Below are 18,178 nucleotides of genomic sequence, written 5' to 3'. Positions count from 1 at the left end.
TTACTTTGGTGTTATCAGTGATATGGAGTTAAGCCAGGACTGCAGAAGTCAACAATATACATTGTCTCCCTGACTCATCCTAATTCAATTAGAGGGAGACTGTGGGGGGAATTTGGTTCCTAAGAGGAGACTATAAGAGAAAAATGAGGCTTATGCATCCTCCCCTATATTAGTAAGTCTATTTATGTGCACATTATGTAACAAATTGGGCTTCTAGAAGAATATCATGTGAGTTTATTTAAAAACAAAAGACAAAAAACATTGTAAGAATCAAGAAGGGAGGACTGAAGAAATACATAATGAAAAGTTCCCAAAAGAATGTTATTTCAGGTAACACAAAGTTCTGTTTTAGGGAACGTAGTATTTTGAATAAGAATGTAATGAAAGAGAATTTTTAATACATTGTAATATGTTTATTAATTCTTAAAATTTCTCATACCTTTTTAAAAAACTTTCCTGAATTATTTTTGGGCAAATGCTATTGTGCTTGAACTGTGTTCTTATCTCAACATTTTCTTGTCTCTATTTTTAAGTTCAAGCAGAGATGCTTCCAAAAAATACGTAAGCTTTTCTTACGTCTTTAGACATTTATCATTTTATAAATGTAATTTGAATAGCTAATCGTCTATATTTCAATCTAATAGTTCTTACCTTACAGATTAGAGAAATACATGTCATAAAGACCCAAGAAATAAAAACATTTTCACATTATATTTCACTGGAAATTACAAGACTTTAATCAAATTATTGTACATTTATTCTGTTTACTATCTTAAAACATTTTTTTATGTTTTCTACATGATTGCTTGAGCCCTACATGTGATGCGGAAAAAATCTATTATGAAAGCTACACCTATAAATAATCTGAAATTTTAAAGAAGTAATTACAAAACTTGAGAATTCAATATTTTCTTTATTTAAATAGTAATCATGATAAAATAGTGGCACTGGAAAATGTCAGTTTACATTGTGATAACTATTAGAGCTACAAGTCTGACATTTATAATCCTTGTCAGTCATAAAAATATAGCAAATTGGGATAAATTTAGTTCAGTCTTTCAAAAAGAATGAAGGTTGTCACCTGCTTTCCTTTGTGATTTGATTATCTTGGACTAGGTTTTTCTAAAAATGAAAAGGTAAAAAGATTTTTAAAAAGGTATTCAAAATGAAAGAGCTAATAATAAATAGTGAAGCAACAGAATTATTCAAGGAGCTTACTATACTTTGCCAGTTTGCATAGCCTTAAAAGGTGTTAATTTTCTTTTTGCGGTGTTAAAATTCTGCATTGTCATTTTCTAAACAGTGATAATATAAATAACCCTGAGTATTTTTAGCACAATTTTCCCCAGAAGTACAGTACAATAGTCTAGTCTTTTTTGTGAAATGGGGACAATAATGCCTGCTGTGACATAAGAGCCCCTGTGAATGATTGATTAGTGTCTGTTAGACACAATAAGACACCTGGATTAAAGGAGTCTTAGAAGTACAGGCCACAAAAGTATTTTTTATATTATTTTTAACTATGATTGGAATATAGAACTAGTATATTAGAGTTAAAAATATTAGTCTTGAAGTCCTTGTGGAGGTCATTTGATCATTCTGAATATTACAGTCGGTCTTTTCTCTAAATGTAACTTACAGAAACAGCCTTTACAATCTCCGTGTGAAATGTAATTTTAAAATGCTGAGTGGTAACTAGAAAATTCTAGATGAAAATCCAATTAACAAACTGAATTGCTTAATAATTTAGGTTATTAAATGCCATTGCATGAAAATCATTGTTTAAATATATAAATAGAACAATATTAAACTTGTGGAACACAAAATAATTTTATTAACTCCACATCTGTTTGTGTTTAAATCTGCAAAAGCATTTTAGTCTTCAGTTAGCTGGCCGAAGGTGACTTAGCTTCACAAGTATCCCATGACCTATATAACAAGCAGAAAACACTAAAGCAATTTTACTATAGCTCAAATGCCATAATTCCCATTAGTATCCTGATTCCTGATGCTAAAATCAGGTACAACACAGGTGAGAACATCATAATTCCTTGCAGTAGAAAATATGCTTTGACAAAGATGAATAAGGGTTAATTAAAGAGATCTAATTAGAAGTCTAATATATATACTGGAAGATCGATATTGGAAATCTAACATTTTATTAAATTCGCTAAGGAAAAACAATGATAAAATACAGCATAAAAACAAATAGGTGTTCCCTTACAAAAACTGAAATTAAGAATATTTCCCTAATTCATAATTACACAGATCTAACTTAAAAATTAATATTGGAGAGGTGGATTATGAACAGCTCTCATTAGGAAAATGATTTATACAGTGTTTTGGGAAGAAACCTTAAGTTGTGATAACACAGGGTTAGGAATATGACCCTTTATATTTACTTTTCCTCTAGGAATATTAATAAGATCTCTAATAATAGTTCTAATTTTAGAGTTTAGAAGTCGGATTATTTATTATAGGACAAACTAGTCTCAACTATTCTAGATTTAAGAGGTAAAGCTGAGACCATTAAGGAATCTCAATCATTTAGATAATGCCAAATAAACACCTAAAGGATATAATGCCCTGAGTCCATAGCTCTATTTGTCTCTTAAACTCCATCTCCTTTGAAAAGAATCTAGACATATTTCATTCTGGGGCTTTGACCTGTGGTTTTCTTTAATTGAAGTCTCATAGTCATAAATGGAATCATGTGATGATTTTTTTTTCTCTTCTCTAACCTTCATCTTGTGTTCATACTGATTTCATTTATGAGCACGAGGTAATAATGGGTTCTGCCAGCACGTGAAGCTATCCCTTAGCAAAGAGAAACAATTCCGTTTAATAATGATGTTAAATAATTATTGCTAAGCTATGTGTTGCGACTACAACATGACTTTGAAATGACTACGGTATGATTAGAATAAGAATATGATATAACTGTAGTGCTTATGAAATGAACTGGAAAGTGGCTGTGCTGCTATGTTTATTGTAAATGTATCAGAATGATGGTTCATTTATTTAAAAACAGTGCAGTGCATAAAATAGGTGACAATTGGAACAATGTACTAGCTTTAATTGTAGATTTTGTGAATGGCAAAATGATCGTTTACTGTGGTAAGATAAAAGAATCATCCTTTAATTCACTGACATTATTCTGTGAGGCAATATTTTTATTTTGACTTTTGGATACTTAGAAGTCCCTTCTGTTCTTAAATTATATACATTCTAATCATACAAAACATTACTATAATAAAAGTTGCTTTGCTATTTAAAAAAACAGTGTACTATCTGCAAGGAAAGTATTTTATATTTTACATAAAGGGATTAATGGATTTTACAGTGGGCTTTTAGACACTGCTGTTGAACTGTGACTATTAACTCAAAGAAAAGTTTGAATTAAAAAGAGCTTACAATTTCATGTTGGAAAATTGTGATATCAAATGAGTTGGTTAAATAATGCCATTATTTATTAAATATATGGCTTAGTAGGCTTGATTCGTGATTTTTTAAAATTTTAATTTAAATATTTAAAAACAAATGTTATTTAAAAAAGAAAAAAAAATCTACTGTACTCAAAAACAAGAGGTGATCTCCAACACGCCCTCATAGTGCTTAAGTATGTCAAGAGCCTTTAATGCCTAGGAAGCCCATTACAGAATGGGGAACACACAGGTTTAAAATAAATGCCCTTTATTCTTCCTGTGAGTTAGACCAAGTTATTCAATCATGTACTAAGACCTTCTCAGACAACCTTTATGGGTCAGTCAAAAAATAAATTTTTGTTCCAAGTGAACTGTTTCTATGTTAATGCTTCAAACTTTACTCAGGTATCAGGCGTTGTTAAGCACAAGCCATTACACAAACCTTTGTGGTTTACTGACTTAAAAAAATCAATCCAATATATCACTAGATAGTGCTTTGGGGGTCAGTATTTGAGAAATAAAGCTATATTTTTTCGGGAGTCATTCCATCCAGTTCCTGTATGAAAATAAGAAACTTGTGAGGATTTAGTACAGAGCTGGAGTCAAGAGAAATGAAATGCACGGGAAAAGCAAGAATCACAGGAAAGAAAGTTGGACTCAGCAGAAAGTGCCTAGGGGAAAGGAAGTGTTCCACAGCTTGGGAAACAGCTGTCTGGGACTCCTTCCAGCACCTTGGAAGCAAAGTTTGCAGTGAGGTGGGCTGGAAACGGGTTTTGCAGCCGCCGCGAGTCCCGGCGAGCTTAGGTTCTCAGGTTTCCAAGGCGCGGCTGGAGCAGAAGTGCAGGGACCGCCACGATACACCGCCGCGGCCGGTCCCGCACCGCTAGAGGAGACTTCGCAAGCGCAGCCGCCTGGCCCGGGCTGACCGAGGGGACCCCAGACGCTGCCATTGTCTCTTTCCAAGGCAGTTTCCGTGGCTGTGCGTGTAGGAAGTGCTCCGATTAATTTTCTTTCCTGTCTCCGCAGAGACCCCAAATTCTGCGGTCCCCACCTTTCGCTGAACTCCCTCTTTGCCCTTCTTTCCAATGTCCCTGCCAGCAAAAGCTTCTATTTGCAGCACCGCGCATGTTGTTCATTTAACGCACTCCGGGGATCTGTTGGCTCGTGCTCCCTACCTAGGGGTGGCTGTACGTCTCGCGCCTCGGATCCTGGGTAGACTCCCCCATCTATGCATTTTGGCCCCTCCACTTAGCAAAGAGATGTGCGAAGCCGCCTCGGTGACACTGATCCGCCCGCAGCGGTGGCCCCGGTTCCCCGGATCCGCGCCCGCGCCCTGCAGGGCTCCCGCGCTGCCCTTGCCCGCCGGACCGCCCGGGCTCGGAGGTTCGCTCCCTGCCAGAGCCTGCGAGCGCCGCTTCCGCGCGGGCCTGGGGAGCGCCGGCGCGTCCCACCCAACGCCGGACCCTGCTGAGCATGCTCAGTGCACCTCCTGGAACCCGGCTCTCCTGGGGTCAGGATCAGATTTCCGGGTTTTCGCGGCTGCCGAGGGGGCGAGGAGGAGGGGAGGCTGGGAGACAGTCAGCGCCTTGTTCCGAGCCCCCTCCCTCGCGCCCGGCTGCGGCCGCCCGCACCGCAAGATGCAGGCCAATCAGAGCCCGGGGGCGGGGCCTGGGCAATCACGCCCTCCCTCTGGGCTTATTGAGAGTTATATCAAGAAATTCAGTTCAGAGAGAGGAGAGAGAGGAGAGGGAGAAGGAGAGAGGGGCAGAGGAGAAGGGAGAGAGGGAGAGTATGCGAGACGGAAAGGAGCGCCTTAGAGTCTCTGAAGCACGCAAGAAATAACAGATTAGGAATTTTTCGGGCAACTGTCACCCGGATAACGGTCAGAGAATCACCATCACCGCAACTCTGACGTTTCCTACAAGAAGTTAGAGACTTAAGCAGTACTGGCATCGGATGGAAATGGTATGCTTGATGCTGTGGAAAATATCCCTGAGCTGAAGAAGTGCAACTGAATGTTGTGTGTGTGCTACATACCCAGAAGAACCCAGACCCAGTGGGGAAGAGAGACGAAATGTGGAGAGAATGACTAACGACAAATCCGTGAATTTGTTCTCTGGAGTTGCTAATTTGCCAGTCCGAAGCAACACATTTTACAGGGAGGAAACGTTTTGCTGCTTCTGATTTCTCCCCAAACTGGTGCTACCAGATGCATGGCTTTCTATGTGTTGGAACAAATCATTCCTAACTGCAGCATACTGGGAAAGGAGAAAGGTTGAGGCAACTAACGTAAGTGTAAAGTTTCGCATGCATAATTGTAAATTCGTGTTTAGATGTGTCCTCAGTGTAGACGAAAGATGTTTGTAATTGGGTAGACGGTTGGGGCAGAGCTCACCTACTCGGCTGTATCTGCATCCCTACCTGCATCACTCTGCCGGAACTAATCGCGGGCATCAGCTACTGTGCAGCCTAATGCAGATAAGATTAGAGCCTGAGAACTGACCAGTCCTACTCAAGTACGTAGCTGCCTGGAGCCTTGCACCCGTTTAAACTGCAGTTACAGGAGCATCTAAGCAGAAGCCTTTTTACCTGCATGATTGGGTTGCAGTATTTATGTGTGGCAAATGTTACTAATATTCTAACCAGAAATCAGGATTAAGAAATAGCTTTGTTTTTTTTTTTTCTCTTTTATGTTCAGTAGAAATATTGTGATGTTACATGGGAATGTTAGCTGCGTTTCACTTATATCTCGGCACTCTCTTCCACCTCTAGGAAAAGGAATCCTATATTATTATACATTTTTAAAAGTTTTAATGTGTTTACGAATCCTAATGGGGATAATTTGTCAATATGGAGAAAGGAGAGCAAGCTGTGGGCAAGAAATCTGAAGTCTTGGTGTTGTGCTTTTAGGCAATGAGGATGTGTAGTGGCCGGTGACTACTGCTTCTGATGCTGCAGCAGCATGTCCGGATGCTCGTTTCCCAGTAAGATTGTATTAGAAGGCAGTTGAAGAACTGGGGGGAAAGAAAAAGATAGCCTTTTTAGAAAAAATAGGTGACTCAGTGTGGCAGAGAAGAAAACACATTTGACATGTGACAAAGCAATTAGTAGAAACCATAGCTAAATACTTAGGGTTTTTCACTTTCACCTAAAAAGACTGAGGGAGGCGGGTTAGAGGCTCTAGGAGGAGGGTGAGACGGGGGGAGGGGGAGAGGAGAACAAGAATGCTTGTTTTGAATTAAACAGTATTCTGAAAAACAACGTGCGTGAATATAGGTAAAAATAGCAGCTGTCGTTAATTCAAAAGTAGAAAATTTTATTTCCTCCCGGCAAATGCAACAAGCAGGAGATATTTAGTGCTTTTTTCTCCACAGAGTAAACTTGCAAACAGTGGCAGAGCAAACTGCCATGTTTACTAATGTGCAGGGGAAAATGTGTGGTGATATTTTGTGACAGTATGTTTTTATTTACTGAAGAATAATATTGTCTATACGATTGTGTTGACAGTGGCTGTCTCCAAATAAGTGATGAGATATAATGCATCCTCCAGTCCATGCACGCTTCCTCTTGCAATTTGTGCATCATTCCTCAGTGGAAACCTTTAAACCCTAAAATCCAGGAAAAGAAAATAAATACATTATCATGGACCTGAGGGATTTTTACCTGTTGGCTGCTCTGATTGCCTGTTTAAGGCTGGATTCCGCAATAGCTCAAGAACTTATTTACACTATTAGAGAGGAATTGCCTGAAAATGTGCCCATAGGAAACATACCAAAGGATCTGAACATTTCTCACATCAATGCTGCCACAGGGACCAGTGCCAGCCTTGTCTACAGACTGGTTTCTAAAGCTGGGGATGCCCCTTTGGTGAAAGTATCCAGCAGCACTGGAGAAATTTTCACAACCTCCAACAGAATAGACAGAGAAAAACTCTGTGCTGGTGCCTCATATGCTGAGGAGAATGAGTGTTTCTTTGAACTTGAGGTGGTGATCCTCCCCAATGACTTCTTCAGGCTGATCAAAATAAAAATAATTGTCAAGGATACCAATGATAATGCCCCCATGTTTCCATCTCCTGTCATCAATATTTCCATTCCAGAAAACACTTTGATCAACAGCCGCTTTCCAATTCCATCAGCAACAGATCCTGACACAGGCTTCAATGGTGTACAGCATTATGAATTGTTAAATGGGCAGAGTGTTTTTGGACTGGATATCGTGGAAACTCCGGAGGGAGAGAAGTGGCCACAATTGATTGTTCAGCAAAACTTGGATAGAGAACAGAAAGATACCTATGTGATGAAAATCAAAGTAGAGGATGGAGGCACTCCACAGAAATCCAGTACGGCCATACTGCAGGTCACAGTAAGTGATGTAAATGACAACCGGCCAGTGTTTAAAGAGGGTCAAGTGGAGGTGCATATTCCAGAGAATGCTCCTGTAGGTACCTCTGTAATTCAGCTCCATGCCACTGATGCAGATATAGGCAGTAATGCTGAAATCCGGTACATTTTTGGTGCCCAGGTCGCCCCTGCAACCAAAAGACTCTTTGCTTTAAATAATACTACTGGGCTGATTACAGTTCAGAGGTCCTTAGATAGAGAGGAGACAGCCATTCACAAAGTGACAGTGCTGGCTAGTGATGGCAGCTCCACTCCTGCTCGAGCAACGGTTACCATCAATGTCACCGATGTAAATGATAACCCTCCTAATATAGACCTCAGGTACATTATAAGTCCCATCAATGGCACCGTGTATTTATCTGAGAAAGATCCTGTCAATACAAAGATTGCCCTAATTACAGTTTCAGATAAGGACACAGATGTGAATGGCAAAGTGATCTGTTTTATTGAAAGAGAGGTCCCATTTCATTTGAAGGCAGTATATGACAACCAATATTTGTTAGAGACCTCTTCTTTGTTGGACTATGAGGGCACCAAAGAATTCAGCTTTAAAATTGTTGCCTCTGATTCTGGGAAGCCCAGTTTAAATCAGACTGCCCTGGTAAGGGTTAAGCTTGAGGATGAAAATGACAACCCACCAATTTTCAACCAGCCTGTAATTGAGCTGTCAGTTTCTGAAAACAACCGACGTGGGTTATACTTAACAACTATTAGTGCCACAGATGAAGACAGTGGGAAAAATGCAGACATTGTTTATCAGCTTGGACCGAATGCCTCCTTCTTTGATTTGGACCGAAAAACAGGAGTTTTGACAGCCTCCAGAGTCTTTGACAGAGAAGAACAAGAACGATTCATTTTTACAGTAACTGCGAGGGACAATGGGACCCCTCCCCTCCAAAGCCAAGCTGCTGTGATAGTTACTGTTCTGGATGAGAATGACAATAGCCCCAAGTTTACTCATAATCATTTTCAATTTTTTGTGTCTGAGAATCTGCCAAAGTATAGTACTGTGGGGGTAATCACAGTGACAGATGCAGATGCTGGAGAGAATAAAGCTGTGACTCTTTCCATTCTAAATGACAATGATAATTTTGTGTTGGATCCCTATTCTGGAGTCATAAAGTCAAATGTCTCATTTGATAGAGAACAGCAGAGTTCCTACACTTTTGATGTCAAAGCTACTGATGGAGGACAGCCACCTCGTTCCTCTACTGCAAAAGTAACTATCAACGTCATGGATGTCAATGACAACAGCCCAGTTGTCATTTCTCCACCGTCTAATACTTCCTTTAAGTTGGTGCCCCTCTCAGCCATTCCTGGCTCCGTGGTAGCAGAAGTTTTTGCAGTGGATGTTGACACTGGAATGAATGCCGAACTAAAGTATACTATAGTGAGTGGAAACAACAAAGGCTTATTTCGGATTGATCCAGTAACAGGTAACATTACTCTGGAAGAAAAACCAGCACCTACTGATGTGGGATTGCATCGTTTGGTGGTCAACATAAGTGACCTGGGGTACCCTAAGTCTTTGCACACGCTTGTGCTTGTATTCCTTTATGTTAACGATACTGCTGGAAATGCCTCCTATATCTATGACTTGATCCGCAGGACTATGGAGACCCCGTTGGACAGGAACATAGGGGATAGTAGCCAACCCTATCAAAATGAGGACTATCTAACCATCATGATTGCCATCATCGCCGGTGCCATGGTGGTCATTGTTGTGATCTTCGTCACCGTTCTGGTGCGCTGTCGCCATGCATCAAGGTTCAAAGCAGCCCAGAGGAGCAAGCAAGGTGCCGAATGGATGTCCCCAAACCAGGAGAACAAACAAAACAAGAAAAAGAAAAGAAAGAAAAGGAAGTCTCCCAAAAGCTCTCTTTTGAACTTTGTTACTATCGAAGAGTCCAAACCCGATGATGCAGTTCATGAACCTATCAATGGGACAATAAGCCTGCCGGCTGAACTGGAGGAGCAAAGTATAGGAAGATTTGACTGGGGCCCGGCACCTCCAACAACGTTCAAGCCTAACAGTCCTGACCTGGCCAAGCACTACAAATCTGCTTCTCCACAGCCTGCTTTTCATCTCAAACCAGACACTCCAGTTTCCGTGAAAAAGCATCATGTGATTCAGGAACTCCCTTTGGACAACACCTTTGTCGGGGGTTGTGACACCCTTTCTAAACGCTCTTCCACTAGTTCAGATCACTTCAGTGCCTCAGAGTGCAGTTCCCAAGGAGGCTTCAAGACAAAGGGCCCCTTACACACGAGACAGGTAAACGAGCACTTTTACTGGTCTATAAGTACTGCATACAAGTGCCCAGTCAACCAGTATTAACGTGCCAGTGTGTCTGTTGTTTTGGTCTAACTTTAGCTTAGTTAGAAAGAGGTAAAAAAAAACTTGACCCCTTTTCTATTCCTCTGGGGCTCAGTCAAGAATTTTTAGAACAGCTTTGAGATTTCTGAGTTCTGAGAATATTTTAACCTCCCAGTTTCCTTCAAATGGCAAAAGATGAAAAGAGAAAATTATTCCAAAATGTCCCAAGATAATGTTTGCTGAAGAAGAAAACCTGTCCTGATATGCCACATTCTGCTCCTGGGGTTTCCAAATTGACTGCTTCAAGATTTTCACCTTACCCTTTGATCTAAAAAGTCACCTTCAAATCTCAAGTTTTAAATGACTTTTGAAGGTGTGACTGCAATTATGTTGGAGCTGTGGTTGCTAAAGGGGTTAATTTTTTTTTAGTCTCTAAACAGGATAGTAGAATATTAAATGTACATCAGCCATGAAGCACATGATCATTGATAGATTGCAACTAAGCCATATAGGAAGTCTTCTCTTTGATTTCAAATTATTTTATTGTAATATATGAGATTCGGTACTTAATAGAAAGATTTTTAGTGTCCACAGTGGCCAAATGCTCTTTCAAAAAAAAAAAAAAAAAAAAAAAAAAAAAAGAATGCTTGCTGCCTAATATAACTGATTTAAAAAGAAAAGAATGAATCCATTGTAAATATTCTCTCATCTTAGTAATGCATAAGTTATCTGTCATAACTCATTTTAAACTGTGAAATATGCCATATGAAGAGGGATTAAGAGGCTGAGAAACTCATATTTCAACAAAATCCAGAATTAGTTTTCCTTAGGTCTAATAATTCCTTGTTAATAAAGATTTAAATGCAGCGCTGTCTAATTTATTTCACTGGGGCTTATCTGTTGCCACAAAATTTGAATATCGATAATAGCCTGTAGATGGCACTAGGGTATCATGTCGCTTGTGCTGGCCAGGTGCCAATCCCGCAGTAGCAAGGAGAAGGGGGAGGGAAGGATCAAGCTGGTAGTACAGCCAAAGATACCTTTTATTTAATGATAGTTGCTCTGGAGCAACTAGCATTTAAGTTCATTTGCTTGCTCTTTTGTGATTAGCTCTCAGCACACCAACTTTCTAGGATTTCATAATGCTAGTTCTGTCTTTGTCGGTATGGAGTTCACCTATGGTGATGGCCCATCTGTACTTGTTTATAAATAAGGAACATATAGATTTTAGAAAATCAAGTAAGGCAAAATTAATTTGCAGAACAGTATTGACAGTTATCATTGATTAGTCTTTGGAGAATCAAGAGTTTTCATTTTCTGAGGGTGGGGTGAAATAGGGTGTTACCAACTATCATTTATTGCTCTGGAATGACTTAAGGCTTCATGGTAATAAAATATTTATAAGAGTAATTTTGACAATGAGTCACACAGATACTCCCAGAACATCAAGTATAATACATATTACCATACAACTAAAATTTCCATTCTTAAGGCAGTATATTAAACATTAGAGCGTTTTAAAAGTACAAATATTTAGAGCTTAAATACACAGGAAGAAAGGACTTAAATCAGTATAGAATTTTAAAGGAAACTATGAGATGATTACATATAAGTCAAAGTTGGAACGACTAATTTTTGTGTTAACTTTGTAAGCATTTGAAAAGAGGTTGATGTTTTAAAATTTAGAAAATGTTCAGGCTTAGTAAAGGTTTTTAAAAGTTAAATAGTTAACTATGATAAGTAAAGTAATTTATGAAACTAAATGAGTTTAATTAAAAAGTTGCTCTTTTAATGAACAGAAAGAAAATTTTTCAAATTATTTACTTCTATTGTAAAGGTCACTCACAATACACTTATGGTATTTTATGATATGCATAATTATGTTGAGAAACTAATATGATGACTTAAAATTTTTCATGTAAAGTCTGACATTTATTTTCCAAAGAAATGTACTGATATACTTCCAGCATCATATTTTTTTTCTGTCTATGTGTGGTGTTGGTAGCATTGATGTATAGAACCACTTTTTCTGACCTTCCCAAAAGTTGAACCTATATATAGTGTAGTGGCATAAATGTTAAGTGCATTTCAGCAAAGTATGCAAAAGATCTTTTGTTGAGGCTTAGTCAGTCATAAAAGTCTTTGTTTGTATGATGTAATCTTTCAAATGGGATACTGAGTAATTCTCTGACTGGTACTAAAGTGCATTTTAGAAATTCCTTGTGACCATGTGTCACTTTGCAGTTCTCCTATAGGTATTCCAATGTTCATATGAAACTAGGTAATTCACTATTATGATAAAGAACTATTAAAATGACTTTGCTTACACCTTTTAAAAGTTTTCATGCTGAAAAAGAAATAATGTGATGTTGCAGAAAAGAGAAGCCGGTGGAGAAGTAGTAGTGATATACAGAGTAATATGTACATTTTTAGGATAAAAGAAGCATATTTCCTATGAGTGAACAACATCAAATATATACTACCCTTTACAAATTTGTTTTCACTGAACTGTATGATTGCTATCTGCAGCTGTTCTAGTTAAACTAAAAAGTAAAATCTTTTTCAACTAGTGGCTTTTATATAAAATGTGCTCCTGAAGCTACACCGTTTTGAAAGAGTAACATTTCTTACTACAAAAACTTTCTAAGGAATTTATTTTAAAAATACAATCTGTGAAGATTTTAGTTGTGTGAGCACTATTGCTCACATCATCTTTTCATTTTATGCTATTGATTGATATGTGGGTAAAATGCAAGATTCTTGGGTCAAAGTTTACCACATTTAAATTTCACTCATTTAAACTGTGTGTATAACGAAAACATAACGTCTGATGTTTTCATCATGAATTTGTTTGTGGTACATCAATTCCCATATTGTCTGATATTTTTTCCCCTTGCTGTTTTCCCTTGTGTTAACCTGAAAAGAACGTAGGAAACACTGTAAATCATATTCCTCATTCACTCTATTTTATAAAGCTTTCATGTGTCACTAAATTTTTCACAGATTATTTCTTACACATTTTTGGAAGTGCTGTTAGCCTTTATAGGTTAAGAATTTAGCTTTTTTTTTTTTTTTTTTTTTTTTTTTTTTTTTTTTTTTTGGCAAAAGACCATGTCTTAGTATTTATTTGTAAAAAACAACAACAAAGTTCACAGCCAAACGGTTAAGAGGATGAAAACGACAACATTATCAATTCCAATAAGGCTTTAAACGATAAAATTCATTGGTATATTTGCCTAAAAGAAAAACGGTATTGTTGACGGATATTGTTTTAAAATTTGATACTGATTCTCCCTGTGGAATGCCTGGGAATCATGTGGAGCACTACTTAAAACATGTATTGTTGGGTTCTACCCCAGAGGCTCTGATTTCGTACCACTGAGGTCAGGCCTGAAAATATACATTGCTAACAAGTTCCTAGGTGATACTGATGCTGCTAGTCCAGGGCCCACACTTTGAGAACCACTGCCTTAGCATATTGAAACAGAAAGTGTCAGCTTCTTTCCCTCTCATATTATCATATCCAGAGAACCTGTTTTTGCACAGCCCAACTCTCAGCCCACTTATTGACAGCTGTTTTATTGTAGCTGGAGGCTTTACAGTAAGCTGTTTATTACTGTTTCCCAACCCAGTTGACAGCATTTGGGGAATTAATTTTCTTGGCCCCTGTGTGGTTTTTCGGGGGTGGGAAGAGGGAAGATAAATGAAAATGTTAAAGTAAAAGAAATAGTCACCCATTAACATTCGACAACTTCTTCAAGTAGTAAAACAGTCTGTAAGAGTTGCACTAGACTGTGGTTCTGGGTAAACAGTCATTTAATTTTCTAAAGGAAATACTCATTTTAGAGCTTTAAACATCCTGACTTTTCACAATCTAGAGTATTTGTTCATATATATTTGTCTATATATTGAGGAATATATACACTGAAAATGTGTATGCATGCTGTACTTAAGTGTATACATGTAATTTTTACCGTGTAAAGGGAATTTCTTCTATTCCAAACCATTTAGAGATACTATATTACATTTGTGATTACTTTTCATTTTTGAATAATCTACTACAACCACTACTGAAATGTTATTATGTTATGTAAAAATGCAGAAGGCAGTCATAGAATTGATATTTAGAACAGCTAGGAAAAATATGCAATTGAAAGTGAAGGGAGCAAATGTTAACTAATGTGAGGCTAGCAAAAAACTTTAAGATATTTTCAATTATTAAGTTTTGGAATAGATATATATAGTGACAGTTGGACACGGGTGACAATTGATCCCCCAAATGCGAATCATTTGTAAAATGTTATCAGTTGTGATTTTTATTGCTATGGCTCTTTGGCTAAATGCCCTATGGTCATGAAGTCAGTTTTCATACTTATGAGGTAGAAGATACCCAGAACCCTTGGATATTGACACGGGTTTTTGAAATGAGGATAGGCCATACATTTAAACTGACTATCTTTCCAGTTGGGTTTGTGAGACGAACATTTGACCATTTTTCTTTCCATCTTGATATTCCTAAGCTATAAAATTCAAGATACATTTTGGCATTCCATTGCTAATAACCTTAAGGAGAATAAAAATGAAAAGTTGCTATTGTATTAAACATAGACATGTCTGCTGATTCCTGAATATTTGATAACATAGAGAAAATAATATATGTGGTGACAATATTCTATTCTCTTATTATTATAATTTTTTTGTTGCCATTAATTCTAGATATCGAAACAAGGAACATTAATGTTCTCCTTAGTTTCAGATCAGTCATCCTTATGGTGAAACAGTTCAGGCTTTGGTATCATTGAAATTACTTTGAAAATACTGTACTTATAATAACGTGTTACATTCTTATGGTGTGAACATATTCTTATTATTTAAATAATTGCAAGCTATCATTTTTTCTTCTTATGATTTCATATATTAACTTAAAATATGTGAAATTATAAAACAGAGGGAATTTAGATTTAAGGAAAAGCCTCAAATCTAAAATCAAATTTTCTCATAATGAACTATGATTTATTTTGAACGTTGAGGTTTCATTTTCATATTGATGTATGTAAAATATCTATAAATTATACTTATAATATTAGATATGGCATTGTAATGCATCCTTTTTCATATTACATAATTTTATACTACAGTGCTGAGTTATGAAAGTGACACCATTAAATCATTTTGTTTTCTATAATCTTATTTCCACAACAATTTTTGTTGTGTTATTTAGATTGTTTTTATATCTAATTTTTTTTGTTTTTTTGGTTGGGGGAATTCAGAAATCCACTAAATGCTGAAAGTTACAGTTGTAGCTTTGGTCCCGCTATACCACTCTGGGTGTTTACAGGGTTTCAGGGCCAAGTCAGATGTCTGTATTGCTCTTTTACAATACTTCTCAGTTTGATTTTGTTAAAGGTGAACTCTTAGCTTGTATATAGTTAAAAACAATACAAAACTGAAAATCCAGTGGATTGTTTACTACTTTGACTTAAAATCCTTGGTGCAAGCTTTCTTTGAATTCAGTTTGGTGTCTTCTTGAAAGTAATTCTTTATTATAACTAGAAATTACTCTCTTACTAATATTAATACATCATTTAATATCTTATATATTTCACTGAGTTGGAAAGTACAAATCAGTTAATGCAGATTTTTAAAAGTTTGGCCTTCTTGACACCCAACTTAGCATTTAATATTTTTTCCACAATTTATTACATATAAGGACCCTGAAATTTATATCAGATTTGTTAAAATATGACTCTAATCACAGGCCAGGTATTATTGAAAATTTGGAAATGCAAGTCAGGAAGAGGCTTATTCTAAAGTTTCATGGAGACACAGAAGTCAGACTCTTCTGTAAGTAATAATGCTAATGTCTTATAGCCTTTGACATAGTCAGCAATCCCCAAATCTGCATTATACTACAGAAGTAAAGACAAATGTAGAAATAGGATCTCTCATGTACATAGGAGATGCACTCTGTTGTTTAAGATTTCATTGGTTGTTATTTAAAACTGTCAAATCTGTCAAACATTTCATTTAGAAAGGAATACATGCTTTTTGCTTTTGTTTGATACAAACCTATTGGGCTGTCAGTCATCAGAAACATAGAACAAAAAAGATTTATTACCATGATTGACATTTTGCTTTTGATTTATGTTCTTTTTTTTCTGTTAAGTCAAGACTCATTAAATTTTCAAATTCCTAAATAAGTTAAACAACTGTCCTTCTTTTAACAGTAAAGAGTGATACAGAAATAAACTGGAAAAACAACCCATATTTAATCTTTCTCATTCATATTTTTGTCCTATAGACAGTTTGTCTCTGATAGACAAGAATAGTGACAGAATCAGTAGAATTTTCTGAGGCATAGCATATAAATATAAGGAATGAATAACTCAAAGTTATTCATTAGGGATCTGTTTTCACATATTTATTCATTATTTAAATGGCATATGAAAATATTTTCCCTTGATCTTTTACAGTTTGATTGATTAGAGTGCCATAAGCACATATCACGTTTAAAATGATGGGCTTGGGACCACCTGTACAGCTAATAATGGCAAATATAGAAACACAGTCAAGGTCTTTGAGGAATATTTGATTGATTCTTTCTTCATTTTATACTAATTATTCCGGATCCTTGAGAAAATATATGAAATTAATTTATCTGTCCTTGAAATGACTCTGCTACATACAGCTTCACCACTAAGTAATTTATATAGATTTTTAATCATGTGGGCTATAGGAAAGAATGGAAATGTGGTCAATTTTATCATGTTTGTGTGATATCTTGTATTTTAACATTCTTCTATAGTTTGTCTGTCTATCCAACCATCTCTGCATTTGAGTATTACACTGCTTTGTTAATATCCACTCTCTGGGCCTTTTCAGCCTGTTAGCAGTTGATTAAGAAACACTCTAATCCCTTTCAGGATATTGAGGAGCTAATGGATTGCAGAGTATTTGGGTCTTTAAGCTTCTATTGTAAATGGTATGAAGAATTGTCATTGAACTGATATTTGCATATATCTCTCCCAGTGCTAGTTACTTTGACTCCTTTTTTGTCTTCTTAATCTTCAGCTTTCATTCTGAGAATATTTATTTTAGTCGGAAATAAGCATGCCAGTGATAGAAATTTGGGATTCACCTCCAAATGAATGCCATCACAGACCGGGAAGCTCTGGCACATTTTGCATAGATCTGTATGAACACAGTGAACCCTTCATAAGCTCTTAGATTGCAGGAAATCAGTGCTGAAAATTAAGTGGGGTTTTAAAGATTTGCAAAGTAGAGAGCTTTGTATAATGCTGGTATTGCAGGTGCCTATTAAATATGAAGTAAAGGCTTTGTAATACAACTAGCTAACACATTTCCCTCCACATTAGAGTGATTTATAGTCTAGGGAATTAGTCTTGCCTATTTTTTCCAAATGCAGAAACATTGGATGTGACTGAAAGAATAAAATCTCAAATACATGCCTTACACTGGACTGATTTGCTGTTTGATGATTCTAATTATTCAAGATAGATGATGCCGGCTTGCTTGTACTTCCTTGTGGTATCTCTGATGCCCATGATCTGGCCTTCATTTCTCCTAAGAAGAAATTCTCAATTGTGTGTGCAGACTGTCTTCTGAACATAAATCAGATTAACACCCTAGGTGTCTATAAGACTATATAGCATTACCATAATGAAGAGGCCTGGTACTAAGTGAATACTTCCATCTTCATAGGAATTGCTATTGAATCATTTCTCAAACTGTACTTTTAGAATTCATCTTTGCTGCGTTTGTAAATATGGTGTGTATTTGTAGCACAGCATTTTGTTCTAGACATACATGGATTTCAATATATTTACCTTCATGACGGTGTTCAGTAAAATCTCTTGCAGTTCTTTAATGCTTAATGTCTTTGACTAGCCCTGTTAGATATAAATCAGAGCAAGGAGCCATGCATATTTTGAAATGATTTTATAAATCCTATATTTTCACCTATTAGAAAAAGTGTGTAATCCATATGCAGCCCACAGTAGTCACAGGGGCCT

General features: G+C 36.9%; 1 protein-coding gene across 6 annotated transcripts in view; it reads left to right on the top strand.

Moving 5' to 3' along the window:
* The first annotated feature begins 5,044 nt into the window (after positions 1-5,044).
* Positions 5,045-18,178, top strand: part of PCDH9 (protocadherin 9) — a 953,843-nt gene continuing 940,709 nt past the window's right edge. For all 6 annotated transcript variants that reach the window (XM_050766520.1, XM_050766517.1, XM_050766519.1 and 3 more), the window contains exons 1-2: positions 5,045-5,714; positions 6,933-10,103. In XM_050766520.1, the coding sequence (XP_050622477.1) occupies positions 7,068-10,103 (3,036 nt within the window). In that variant the 5' untranslated portion in view covers positions 5,045-5,714; positions 6,933-7,067. The remainder of the gene's footprint in view (positions 5,715-6,932; positions 10,104-18,178) is intronic.

This window comes from Macaca thibetana, chromosome 17, assembly GCF_024542745.1.
Source record: "Macaca thibetana thibetana isolate TM-01 chromosome 17, ASM2454274v1, whole genome shotgun sequence".
NCBI classification, from domain to species: Eukaryota; Metazoa; Chordata; class Mammalia; order Primates; family Cercopithecidae; genus Macaca; species Macaca thibetana.
This window is presented reverse-complemented; position numbering and strand designations above follow the sequence as displayed.